Here is a 13,592-nt window from a genome sequence, read left to right on the forward strand (position 1 = left end):
GCTTGGAGGGCTGAAAGGCCTGTTCCTGTGCTGTACATTTCCTTGTTCTTTGTTTGTTTGTTTGGTACCAAGCTTATTGGGACGAAACTGGCTAAAAGAGATCCAGCTGGATTGGGTAAACATTTTCCAGCTGGAAAATGGTCACCTAAGCGAAGTCCTGTGCATATGTCAGAGGTTTTCCGAGAAGGGCTCGGAACAATAAAGAGAGCAAAGTCGACATTACACGTAGATCCAGAGGCAGTCCCAAAATTCTACCAAGCCCTTTCGGTACCCTTCGAGTTAAGGAAGGAAGTCGATACGGAAATCAAGAGATTGGAGCATGAAGGAATAATAAAACCGGTCCAGTTTGTAGAATTGGTGGCACCCGGGGTGCCTATTCTTATGCCGGACGGCTCAGTCCGCTTTTGTGGAGACTTCAAAAAAATGATTAATCGTTACTCACAACTGGACAAATACCCAATTCCCCAGATTGAGGATTTATATGCTCTTATTAGGATGGGTGGATTGGCCATGATAAATTGCCCTTAGTGTTCAAAATTGCACTTAGTGTTGGGTGGGATTACTGGGTTATGGGGATAGGGTGGAGGTGTGACCTTGGGTAGGGTGCTCTTTCCAAGAGCTGGTGCAGACTCGATGGGCCGAATGGCCTCCTTCTGCACTGTAAATTCTATGATAATCTATGATAATCTATTCTCAAAGCTGGATGTGAGCCATGCATATCTACAGCAGAAGCTGGACGAAGAGTCACAAAAATTCTCAACGATCAACACCCTGAAGGGCCTTTTTCAGTATACAAGATTACCCTTCTGGGTCTTGTCAGCATGTGCGATATTCCAGAGGACAATGGAGGATATATTACAAGGGTTACCACAGATCGCCATTTACCTGGACAAACTCCTCATTATGGGAAAAACAAGGGCAGAACAACTGCAAAACCTGGAGGAAGTCCTTGGCGGTTTTCAGCAGCAGGTGTGCGCCTAAAGAGGGAAAAATATGTTTTTCTAGCACAAGTAGTTGACAAGGCTACACCCTTTGGAGGATCAGGTAGGGCGATAAAAGATGCCACGGCCCCCACCACAATCCAGGAGTTAAGATCCTTTTTAGGACTGGTGACATACTGTGGAAAGTTCATACAGAATAGGGCTTCCATCTTGGACCAACTACTAAAAAAGGGGCAAGCCTGGGAATGGTCCACCCGCCAAGACAGGGATTTCAAGAAGATCAAACAACAGCTCTCCTCAGAAAATGTCTTGGCACACTATGACTCCATGAAAGAGTTGGTGTTCACTTGCGACGCGTCCCCATATGGCGTTAGGGTAGTTGGGGCACACAGGAGGGCAAAATGGACAGGAACGGCCTATAGCGTTTGTCACCAGGACGTTAGCAACAGCAGAGGTAAAGTATGCCCAAATTGAAAAAGAAGAACTGGCTGTGATCGTCACGGTGAAGAGATTTCACCAGTACTTGTATGGGCGGATCACAGACCATAAGCCACTGCTGGGCTTGCTGAAAGAAGACAAAACTTTAGGGCAGCACGGTAGCATAGTGGTTAACACTATGGCTTCACAACGCCAGAGTCCCAGGTTAGATTCCCGCTTTGGTCACTGTGTGTACGGAGTCTGCACATTCTACCCGTATCTGCATGGGTTTCCTCTGGGTGCTCCCGTTTCCTCCCACAGTCCAAAGATGTGGTTAGGTGGAATGGCCATGCCAAATTGCCCCTAGGTTAGATGGGGTTGCTGGGTTGCGGGGATATGGTGCAAGTGTGGGCTTAAGTAGGGTGCTCTTTCCAAGTCGGTGCAGACTCGGAAACTGTAAATTCTATGATAAAGTGGTGCCACCATTAGCTTCGGTCTTGATTCAATGCTGGGCAGAGTACCAATATCAACTGGAGCACTGGCTGGGAACCTGGGTGGCAAACGGCGATGCACTAAGTCGGCTGCCATTACTGGACACCCCACCATTTGCACCCAGAATAGAAGAAACTGTGATGACATTACATTTCCTAGACACCCTTCCGGTGGCCGCACAAATCATTTGTTTGTGGACACAAAGGGACCCAGTTTTAGCAACAATAAAACAATGGTGCTAACAGGGGAGGTGGAAAGACCGGTCCAGGGGGAATTCCACCCCTACTGGAGCAGGGGAAGAGTAGGTCACTGTGGAAGACGGGATACTGCTATGGGGAGCACAAGTTCCAAGTCAAGGCCGTCGAGCCATACTGGCTGAACTACATCATGGGCACCCTGGAGTCTCAAAATGAAGATGTTGGCTAGGAGCTATGTCTGGTGGCTGGGCCTGGACACAGATATAGCGGCATTGGTAGGTCAGTGCCAAGAATGCCAGCAAGGGCAGAAGGTGCCACCGGCAGCCCCGCTGCACCCATGGGAATGGCCGGGTAGACCGTGGTCGCGACTCCATGTCGATTTTGCAGGCCCATTCATGGGTTCAGTCTTTTTTGTGATAGTAGACGCCCATTCCAAATGGCTGGATGTCTACAAAATGAACTCCGCAAATTCAACAGCTACCATCGAAAAATATTGCACTTCGTTTGCAACACATGGTATCCCGGAGGCACTTGTTTCAGACAATGGATCGGTTTTCACCAGCCAGGAGTTCACAAAATTCATGGTCAAACGGCATTTGGCATAATACCACCAGGCTGCCGGAGAGAGCCATCCAGGCCCTAAAGGTCGGGTTGAAAAAACAGTCAGCAGCATCAGTAGACACTAAACTATCGCGCTGGCTATTCGACGATAGGACAACCCCACACGCCTCAACGGGAATAGCAGCTACTCATGGGCAGACGACTCCGAACCAGGCTGAGTCTACTATAGGGCAACACCACACGCCTCAACGGGAATAGGAGCTACTCATGGGCAGACGACTCCGAACCAGGCTGAGTCTACTATTCCCAAATTTAGGGGAAAGAGTAGGAAAACACCAAGATGCCCAATGCAGGGGCCACGACAACACTTGCTGAGAAAGACAGTTCAACACGGGTGAAAAGGTATGGGTCAGAAATTATGCAAATTGACCCACATGGGTAGCAGAAACGGTCAAGGCCTGTGTCGTATCAGATATGTGAGGGAGAACATGTCACAAAAAAGCACCATGGGGGCCGCAAATTCATTTCCTCCCCCCAAAGCTGACTCAGACCAGCATACCCAGAACCGTGGAGAATACTCCCCAACAGACTATTCACACCCCTCTGGCATCACTGGTGAGGACATCGGACTCTGATATGGACTGTCCCCCTGCTGCCGGAGGAAGGGGGCGAAATGCCCCTCAGGCGCTATCATCGGAAAGGACAGGCGCCTAGCCATTATGCCCCCCTACTTCAGAGGGTGAAGTGCAGGGTCCGGACCCGGCGCAGAAACGAAGAGAGAGACCCATGAGTCACGAGGGCGACGGAAGCTCCGTGGACTTTGGGGGGGGGGGGGGGGGGGGGTGGGGGGGAGGGGGGGGGGGGGTGTAATGACTTAGTCCAGACCTTTGTCCAGTTGCAAGCAGCGTTTTACTTGCATCTCTTCCAATTTGGTCTACTGCATTCGCTGCTCCCAATGTGATCTCCTCTATATTGGAGAGACCAAACAATGGAGTTCAGGTCCATTGTACCCTGAAGGTGGCAACGCAGGTCGATAGAGTGGTCAAGAAGGCATACAGCATGCTTGCCTTCATCGGACGGGGTATTGAGTACAAGTGTCGGTAGGTCATGTTACAGTTGTATAGGAATTTGGTTAGGCCACATTTGGAATACTGCGTGCAGTTCTGGTCACCACATTACCAGAAGGATGTGGATGCTTTAGAGAGGGTGCAGAGGAGGTTCACCAGGATGTTGCCTGGTATGGAGGGTGCTAGCTATGAAGAAAGGTTGAGTAGATTAGGATTGTTTTCGTTGGAAAGACAGAGGTTGAGTGGGGACCTGATTGAGGTCTACAAAATTGAGAGGTATGGATATGGTGGATCGCAACAAGCTTTTTCCAAGAGTGGGGATGTCAATTACAAGGGGCCACGATTTCAAGGTGAGAGGGGGAAAGTTTAAGGGAGATGTGCGTGGAAAGTTTTTTTACGCAGAGTGTGGTGGGTGCCTGGAACGCTTTGCCAGCGGAGGTGGTAGAGACGGGCACGATAGCATCATTTAAGTTGCATCTAGACAGATATATGAACGGGCGGGGAACAGAGGGAAGTAGATCCTTGGAAAATAGAAGACCGATTTAGATAAAGGATCTGGATCGGCGCAGGCTGGGAGGGCTGAAGGGCCTGTTCCTGTGCTGTAATTTTCTTTGTTCAAACGCAGACTGGGTGATCGCTTTGCTGAGCATCTTCGGATTATGCGCATTCAGGACCCTGACCTTCCTGTTGCTTGCCATTTTAACAAAAGACCCTGCTCCCATGCCCACATGTCTGTTCTTGGCCTGCTGCAATGTTCCAGTGAAGCGCAACGCAAACAGGAGGAACAACATCTCAACTTTCGGTTAGGCACGCTACTACAGCCTTCCGGCCTGAACATCGAATTCAACAACTTCAGATCCACCTCGACCCATTTGTTTTCATTTTACCATTTCTTTCTTTCTTAATATACATTTAATTCCCTGCCCCCCCCCCCCCCCCCCAGTTTATCCACCTTTCCTTCACCTGTCTCCTTTTTGCTTCCCCCTTCCCCTCCCCCATCTACAGTTCACCCTCTGATGTTAGTTTCCCTGCTGTTTGACCTTTCACATCTTTTGTCCTCTCTGGGGACTGCCATTAGCACTCTTTCCCCTTGGTTTCTGTGGTCATTAGCACCCGGTTTCCCTGGGTTTCTGCGGCTGTGACTCTCATCTTTCATTCTCACTCTACAGTATAAATATTTCCCACTTTCTCAGTCTGGTAGCTTTGACAAAGATTCATCGGACTCGAAACATTAGCTCTTTTCTCTCCCTACAGATGCTGCCAGACTTTGAGATTTTCCAGCATTTTCTCTTTAGTCGTAGGAGACTTATTTACCTTATTGTCTTTTAAAACACCCAATACCTCCTCCTTTTTGATGTCAACATGACCCAGACTATCCACACACCCTACTCAAGAATCATCTTCCACAAAGACCTTCTCTTTGGTGAACACTGATGCAAAGTACTCATTAAGTATCTCACCCATTACCTCTTGCGCAACACATAGATTCCTCCCACTGTCCTTAAGTGGCTAGGCGCCTGTCCTTTCCGATGAGAGCGCCCGAGGGGCATTTCGCCCCTTTCTCTGGCCACCCTCTTGATTTTTACATATGAAGGTAAAGCTTTGGGATTCACCTTAATCCCACTTGCCAAGGACTTTTCATGACCCCTCCTAACCCTCCTAATTTCCCGCTTAAGTACCTTTCTCTTTTCTTTTTGCTCCTCAAGGGTTTTGACTGTCCCCACCCTTCTCGACCGTACAAAAGCCTCCTTCTTTTTTATGATGTTCACAATATCCCTCGTTATCCAAGGCTCCCTAAACTTCCCCTACTTATCCTTCTTTCTCTCAGGAATGTGACTTTCCTGAATCTTAATTAACTGTCACTTGAAAGACTCCCACATGACCGATGTTCATTTACCCTTCAGCAGCCGCACCCAATCCAAATTCTTCAATTCCTATCTAATGTTATCGTAATTTTCATTTCCCCAGTTTAGCACTGGTGTTACCCTCATCCCTATCCAAAAGCACCCCAAAACATACATAATTGTGGTCACTACTCCCAAAATGTTCTCCTACAGAAATTTCAACCACCTACCCAGCCTCATTCCTCAATACCAGGTCCAGTACTACTCCTTTCCTCTTTGGACTATCTACAACTTGCATCAAGAAGCCTTCCTGGATACACCTTACAAACTCTGCCCCTTCCACCGAAGCCAATGGACAAGCTTGGGGAAATATGGAAAGATACATTTAGTCAAATTCTGGTCACCATGCTTTAGGAAGGCTTATGAGGCTTCTTGAGAGGGTACGGAAGAGATTTACCAGAATGGTTTCAAGAATGGGAGGATTTTAGCGACAAGGTTAGAGTTGGAGAAACTGGTATTGCTCTCCTCTGAGTGAAGGAGATTGAGAGGCGAGTTGATAGAGATGGGAAAGGATGAGGGGACACAGATTTAAGGCTTCGAGCAAGAGATTCTTACATTCCGAGTCTCCAGCTCCCCACACCCAACAAGAATCTGCAGTGAATTACATCTGATAATACAGAATGCTTGGAATTGAGTTTCACCTTGCAGCTTGATGAACTTACCACTTTGGGTCTTTTGATGTTCCCAAGGGACTGTAACATACGAGAACAATATTTTTGGAATGACAATATTTTAGCATTTTGTTCTGGTTCAAATATGGGTGACATTCAACCTGCAAAAAAGTCAAAGGCCAGAATGGGTTTCGACGAGAAATGTGACAAAACTTCATCATGTCTGCATCAAAATATTTCAAACATACGAGGGCTAGTTTAGCACACTGGGTTAAATCGCTGGCTTTTCAAGCAACCAAGGCAGGCAAGCAGCACGGTTCAATTCCCGTACCAGCCTCCCCGAATAGGCGCCGGAATGTGGCGACTAGGGGCTTTTCACAGTAACTTCATTGAAGCCTACTTATGACAATAAGCGACTTTCATTTTTCATTCACATACGCAGTGAACTATTCCTGGAGTACAGCGAGACTGCCTCTTGTAAGAGCAGGGGTAGTAAATTGAGGTGGGTGCTGTTAGCTAATGCAGGAACTCAGGCCAGAGCAGCAGAATAATTCATTAACTGGTATTTTGGGATCTTGCACGTCCACCTGAACAGGTAGACGCTCAGTTAAACAGTCAGTACCTTCAGAGGTACTGCACACCCTTTGTCTCGCACTCGACAGGCAGCTGATTTTATGTACTCAAGCCCTGGTGTGGAGCTTCAGATGAGAGTTATCTACGGAGTCAAAGCAATACATGGGAAGTTGAAATATTAAAGATTTCAAACGGCCTCATACATGCCTAGTTCCAGTTTTAACAGAGGCAGGACAATCAAATTGATCACTTTGTGGAGAGTGGGCAGTCGCTGAAACCTTTCAAGGAAGCTTTGGGTCTCTATCTTGAGCGTTTCTACTGTGGATGCTAAAAATCTGAAATAAAACAGAAAGTTCTGGAAACGCTCAATAGCTTTGGTTTCTAATCTGGGCAGAGAGAAATAGAGTTAAATGTTTCAGGATAAGATTCCAAGGTTTTGGAATCTGTTGAAAGGTTCTTGATCTGAAACCGGAGGTGAGATTGAACAGAAAGATTTTAGTGCCATTTTGGGCATGATTAGCGGGGTGTTTCTTGGCAGCCGCTTTGGCGAGATCGTGGCCAAATGTAATGGTACTTAGTGCCAGAAATGAGCTCCTACCAGCTCCTCGCCATTACAAGCTTTCTCGCCATCTGATACGCTTGGACACGTGCCTGAGCGTCTCGCCGCTAACAAGGGGTAGCTGCTTTTAAACGTTCCTTCAACACTCACCCCAGTCAACACACAGCTTGTCAGCACATAGACCTGCTCTTCACTTTTAATGCTAACCTGGCCAAGCTTCCCAATGCTGTGGATGAGAGACAGGATTTCCTGTTCCAACTTAGAGGGAGTTGGAGGACGAGCAGCAGGGCCACCAATGCCACCTGAGAGGCAGTGGCAGCAGCTGTCAGTTTGGGCAGCATGACAAGGAGGACCGCCGTCCAATGTCGGAAGAAGAGCAACGACCTCCACTGAGCTGCAAGTTGCCACCTCTATCCTGGCATCAGCTCCGCCTGCCACCCCTCAAATTTCCAACTCTCACATCCCAAAATCACTGGCTGACAGCTCTCACCCTCCCCAGATCTAATTTACCTGCTTGCTCCTCAGAACCCTCTGCCACCAAACCAGCAGTGTCATGTCCCAGTGCGGTGCCCACACGTTACCTGCTGTAGACCCTGTCAGGACACATCAGCGTGCAACTCACATTGCCCGCTCTTGCCCCTGCAGGAGAAGATAGCCCATAATAAACAGGAAACCAGTCCAAAGATGTACAGGTTAGGTGGATTGGCCATGATAAATTGCCCTTAGTGTCCAAAATTACCCTTAGTGTTGGGTGGGGTTACTGGGTTATGGGGATAGGGTGGAGGCGTTGACCTTGGGTAGGGTGCTCTTTCTAAGAGCCGGTGCAGACTCGATGGGCCGAATGGCCTCCTTTTGCACTGTAAATTCTATGATCTATGATGAAAGGGCCAAGACTGGGGCGGAGTGCCTGACATTCGATTCCCCACCCCGTATGAGGAACGGGCCATGGAGATCGCGAGGTTGACCTAGGAGAGAGTAGTCACTGACAGCGAGGTTGACCTGTGCCGCAGAGGTGAGGATCCACTGCCTCTTCACCCAAATGACCTGCCTCAAGCGAGCCTTCATGTCAGACACAATGACCCTCCCTATAACCAAATGTCCATCGTCTCACAGGATGTTTATGTGATGGGGATGGGCCATCCGGAATCTCTACCGTGTCATCGAAAAGACCACCTCAGAGATGAGCACATTGAGGCTTCACAGCTATCACCCCCACCGTCCACCAGTTCAGAGACACACACTTTGGTGGGTGACATTAGTGGACAGGCTTCTGGAGCACAATCTGGTGAGCACCACACAGTTGTTGAAGCAGAAACATCCAAGGGAGACAGCAGTCGGAGGTCTTTTGGAGCCCAGGACTCAAACCGAATCATAGATACATAGAAGATAGGAGCAGGAGGAGGCCTTTTGGCCCTTCGAGCCTGCTCTGCCATTTAACACAATCATGGCTGATCATCCAACTCAATAGCCTAATCCTGCTTTCTCCCCATAGTCTTTGATCCCATTTGCCCCAAGTGCTATACCTAGCCGCCTCATAATCAATCATAACCTAGTCAATCTCTCCTCATATGACAGTCCTGCCATCCCTGGAATCAGTCTGGTAGACCTTCGCTGCACTTCCTCGAGAGCAAGAACATCCTTCCTCAGAGAAGGAGACCAAAAGTGCACACAATATTCTAGGTGTGGCCTCACCAAGACCCTGTATAATTGCAGCAAAACATCCCTGCTTCTGTACTCTAAACCTCTCGCAATGAAGACAAACATACCATGAGCCTTCAATACCGCCTGTTGCATACCAACTTTTACAGATGCACCATAGAAAGCATCCTATCGGGCTGCATCACAGCCTGGTACGGCAACTGCTCGGCTCAGGACCGCAAGAAACTTCAGAGAGTCGTGAACACCGCCCAGTCCATCACACGAACCTGCCTCCCATTCATTAACTCCATCTACACCTCCCGCTGCCTGGGGAAAGCGGGCAGTATAATCAAAGACCCCTCCCACCCGGCTTACTCACCTTCCAACTTCTTCCATCGGGCAGGAGATACAGAAGTCTGAGAACACGCACAAACAGACTCAAAAACAGCTTCTTTCCCACTGTTACCAGCATTCTAAATGACCCTCTTATGGACTGACCTCATCAACACTACACCCTGTATGCTTCATCCGATGCCAGTGCTTATGTAGTTACATTGTATATCTTGTGTTGCCCTATTATGTATTTTCTTTTCTTCGCTTTTCTTCCAATGTACTTAATGATCTGTTGAGCTGCTCGCAGAAAAATACTTTTCACTGTACCTCGGTACACATGACAATAAACAAATCCAATCAAATCTATCAATGTCCCGCTGCATACTCCCCTCTTCCAATTTACAACCATTCATGTAGTAATCTGCCATCCTGTATTTGCTTCAAAACCTCACACTTATCCAAATTATGCTACATCTGCCATTGATTTGCCCACTTGCAAACAGCGTGGGTTGCAGTCCATAAGAGGGTCATTTGTCCACTTGGACATTGAAAACAGCGCGGGAGGAGAGACAGCCGGGACAGCGAAAACAGCGCGAGAGGAGAGACAGCCGGGACAGTGAAAACAGCGCGAGAGGAGAGACAGCCGGGGCAGTGAAAACAGCGCGGGAGGAGAGACAGCCGGGACAGCGAAAACAGCGCGGGAGGAGAGACAGCTGGGACAGTGAAAACAGCGCGGGAGGAGAGACAGCCGGGGCAGTGAAAACAGCGCGGGAGGAGAGACAGCCGGGACAGTGAAAACAGCACGAGTGGAGAGAGAGCCGGCACAGTAAAAACAGCGCAAGTGGAGAGTGAGCCGGGACATTGAAAACAGCGCGAGTGGAGAGAAAGCCGGGACATTGAAAACAGCGCGAGTGGAGAGAGAGCCGGGACAGTGAAAACAGCGCGAGTGGAGAGAGAGCCGGGACATTGAAAACAGCACGGGAGGAGAGACAGCCGGGAGATTTAAAAAGCCGGGGAGATTTAAAAAGCGCAGGAGCTGCGAGTCAGAGCGGAGATTTTAAAAGATCGCGGCCTAGTTTCGGGAGCCGTTCGGAGGAGGAGGAGCAGTCTCTGTCAGGGAGAGAACCTGAGAACATCTAAGACACTCAGAAGGTAAGTAAGTGATTTTTACTCATTTTTACTTTTATACCTTTTTCAAATTGTGTGTGTCGGGGGGAAACTGAAGTGACATCACAGAAAAGCTGTGACCTGAGTGGCTGGTTGGGAATCTACACTAAATTAAAAAAATTAAGCATTGGTAACTAATTAAACATAATTACTTAATTATAATTTCGAGGGGTATCTAAGCCAGAGATCGGAGAGTACTATATTTAGCTTTCGCATTTATATTAGAAATCTAGTGCTAGGAAACAGATAGTTAACAGTAACTTTAAAAAAATATATAATTTTTTTTTAAACTTTTAATTTTAATTAATTGATGCAATGTCAGTTAGAGGGGTGCAGTGCTCTGACTGTGAGATGTGGCAGGTCCGGGAGGCTTCCAGAATCCCGGATGGCTTCATCTGCAGAAAGTGCACCCAACTGGAGCTCCTCACAGACCGCATGGTTCGGCTGGAGCAGCAATTGGATGCACTTAGGAGCATGCAGGTGGCGGAAAGTGTCATAGATCGCAGTTATGTAAATGTGGTCACACCCAAGGTGCAGGCAGAGAAATGGGTGACCACCAGAAAGGGCAGGCAGTCAGTGCAGGAATCCCCTGTGGTTGTCCCCCTCTCGAACAGGTATACCCCTTTGGATACTGTCAGGGGTGATAGCCTATCAGGGGAAAACAGCAGCAGCCAGAGCCGTGGCACCACGGCTGGCTCTGATGTTCAGAAGGGAGGGTCAAAGCGCAGAAGAGCAATAGTAATAGGGGACTCTTATAGTCAGGGGCACAGATAGGCATTTCTGTGGACGTGAAAGAGACTCCAGGATGGTATGTTGCCTCCCTGGTGCCAGGGTCCAGGATGGCTCTGAACGGATAGAGGGCATCCTGAAGGGAGAGGGCAAACAGGCAGAGGTCGTTATACATATTGGTACTAACGACATAGGCAGGAAGGGGCATGAGGTCCTGCAGCAGGTGTTCAGGGAGCTAGGCAGAAAGTTAAAAGACAGGACCTCGAGGGTTGTAATCTCGGGATTATTCCCTGTGCCAGGTGCCAGTGAGGCTAGAAATAGGAAGATAGAGCAGCTAAACACGTGGCTAAACAGCTGGTGTAGGAGGGAGGGTTTCCGTTATCAGGACCACTGGGAGCTCTTCCGGGGCAGGTGTGACCTATATAAGGACGGGTTGCATCTAAACTGGAGAGGCATAAATTCCCTGGCCGCGAGGTTTGCTAGTGTCACACGGGCGGGTTTAAACTAGTATGGCAGGGGGGTGGGCACGGGAGCAATAGGTCAGAAGGTGAGAGCATTGAGGGAGAACTAGGGAATAGGGACAGTGTGGCTCTGAGGCAGAGCAGACAGGGAGAAGTTGCTGAACACAGCGGGTCTGGTGGCCTGAAGTGCATATGTTTTAATGCAAGAAGTATTACGGGTAAGGCAGATGAACTTAGAGCTTGGATTAGTACTTGGAACTATGATGTTGTTGCCATTACAGAGACCTGGTTGAGGGAAGGGCAGGATTGGCAGCTAAACGTTCCAGGATTTAGATGTTTCAGGCGGGATAGAGGGGGATGTAAAAGGGGTGGCGGAGTTGCGCTACTGGTTAGGGAGAATATCACATCTGTACTGCGGGAAGACACCTCAGAGGGCAGTGAGGCTATATGGGTAGAGATCAGGAATAAGGAGGGTGTTGTCACAATGTTGGGGGTTTACTACAGGGAGCAACAGCCAGTGGGAGATAGAGGAGCAGATAGGTAGACAGATTTTGGAAAAGAGTAAAAACAACAGGGTTGTGGTGATGGGAGACTTCAACTTCCCCAATATTGAATGGGACTCACTAAGTACCAGGGGCTTAGACGGGGCAGGGTTTGTAAGGAGCATCCAGGAGGGCTTCTTAAAACAATATGTAGACAGTCCAACTAGGGAAGGGGCGGTACTGGACCTGGTATTGGGGAATAAGCCCGGCCAGGTGGTAGATATTTCAGTAGGGGAGCATTTCGGGAACAGTGACCACAATTCAGTAAGTTTTAAAGTGCTGGTGGACAAGGTTAAGAGTGGTCTAGGATGAATGTGCTAAATTGGGGGAAGGCTAATTATAACAATATTAGGCGGGAACTGAAGAACATAGATTGGGGGCGGATGTTTGAGGGCAAATCAACATCTGACATGTCAAGTGAGAGGAATTCAGGACCGGCATGTTCCTGTGAGGAAGAAGGATAAATACAGCAATTTTCGGGAACCTTGGATAACGAGAGATATTGTAGGCCTCGTCAAAAAGAAAAAGGAGGCATTTGTCAGGGCTAAAAGGCTGGGAACAGACGAAGCCTGTGTGGAATATAAGGAAAGTAGGAAGGAACTTAAGCAAGGAGTCAGGAGGGCTAGAAGGGGTCACGAAAAGTCATTGGCAAATAGGGTTAACGAAAATCCCAAGGCTTTTTACACATACATAAAAAGCAAGAGGGTAGCCAGGGAAAGAGTTGGCCCACTGAAGGATAGGCAAGGGAATCTATGTGTGGAGCCAGAGGAAATGGGCGGGGTATGAAATGAATACTTTGCATCAGTATTCACCAAAGAGAAGAAATTGGTAGATGTTGAGTCTGGAGAAGGGTGTGTAGATAGCCTGGGTCACATTGTGATCCAAAAAGATGAGGTGTTGGGTGTCTTAAAAAATATTAAGGTAGATAAGTCCCCAGGGCCTGATGGGATCTACCCCAGAATACTGAAGGAGGCTGGAGAGGAAATTGCTGAGGCCTTGACAGAAATCTTTGGATCCTCACTGTCTTCAGGGGATGTCCCGGAGGACTGGAGAATAGCCAATGTTGTTCCTCTGTTTAAGAAGGGTAGCAAGGAACCAGGGAACTACAGGCCGGTGAGCCTTACTTCAGTGGTAGGGAAATTACTGGAGAGAATTCTTCGAGACAGGATCTACTCTCATTTGGAAGCAAATGGACAAACAAAGAACAAAGAACAAAGAACAAAGAAATGTACAGCACAGGAACAGGCCCTTCGGCCCTCCAAGCCCGTGCCGACCATACTGCCCGACTAAACTACAATCTTCTACACTTCCTGGGTCCGTATCCTTCTATTCCCATCCTATTCATATATTTGTCAAGATGCCCCTTAAATGTCCCTATCGTCCCTGCCTCCACTACCTCC

General features: G+C 48.4%; 1 protein-coding gene across 1 annotated transcript in view; it reads right to left on the bottom strand.

The window, feature by feature from the left end:
* The window catches only part of LOC140396104 (aldo-keto reductase family 1 member C1-like), an 83,513-nt gene that overhangs the window by 29,126 nt on the left and 40,795 nt on the right, over positions 1–13,592 (bottom strand). The window contains exon 4 of the mRNA XM_072484217.1: positions 6,242–6,351. Coding sequence (XP_072340318.1) covers positions 6,242–6,351 — 110 coding nt within the window. The remainder of the gene's footprint in view (positions 1–6,241; positions 6,352–13,592) is intronic.

Source organism: Scyliorhinus torazame, chromosome 19, assembly GCF_047496885.1.
Source record: "Scyliorhinus torazame isolate Kashiwa2021f chromosome 19, sScyTor2.1, whole genome shotgun sequence".
NCBI classification, from domain to species: Eukaryota; Metazoa; Chordata; class Chondrichthyes; order Carcharhiniformes; family Scyliorhinidae; genus Scyliorhinus; species Scyliorhinus torazame.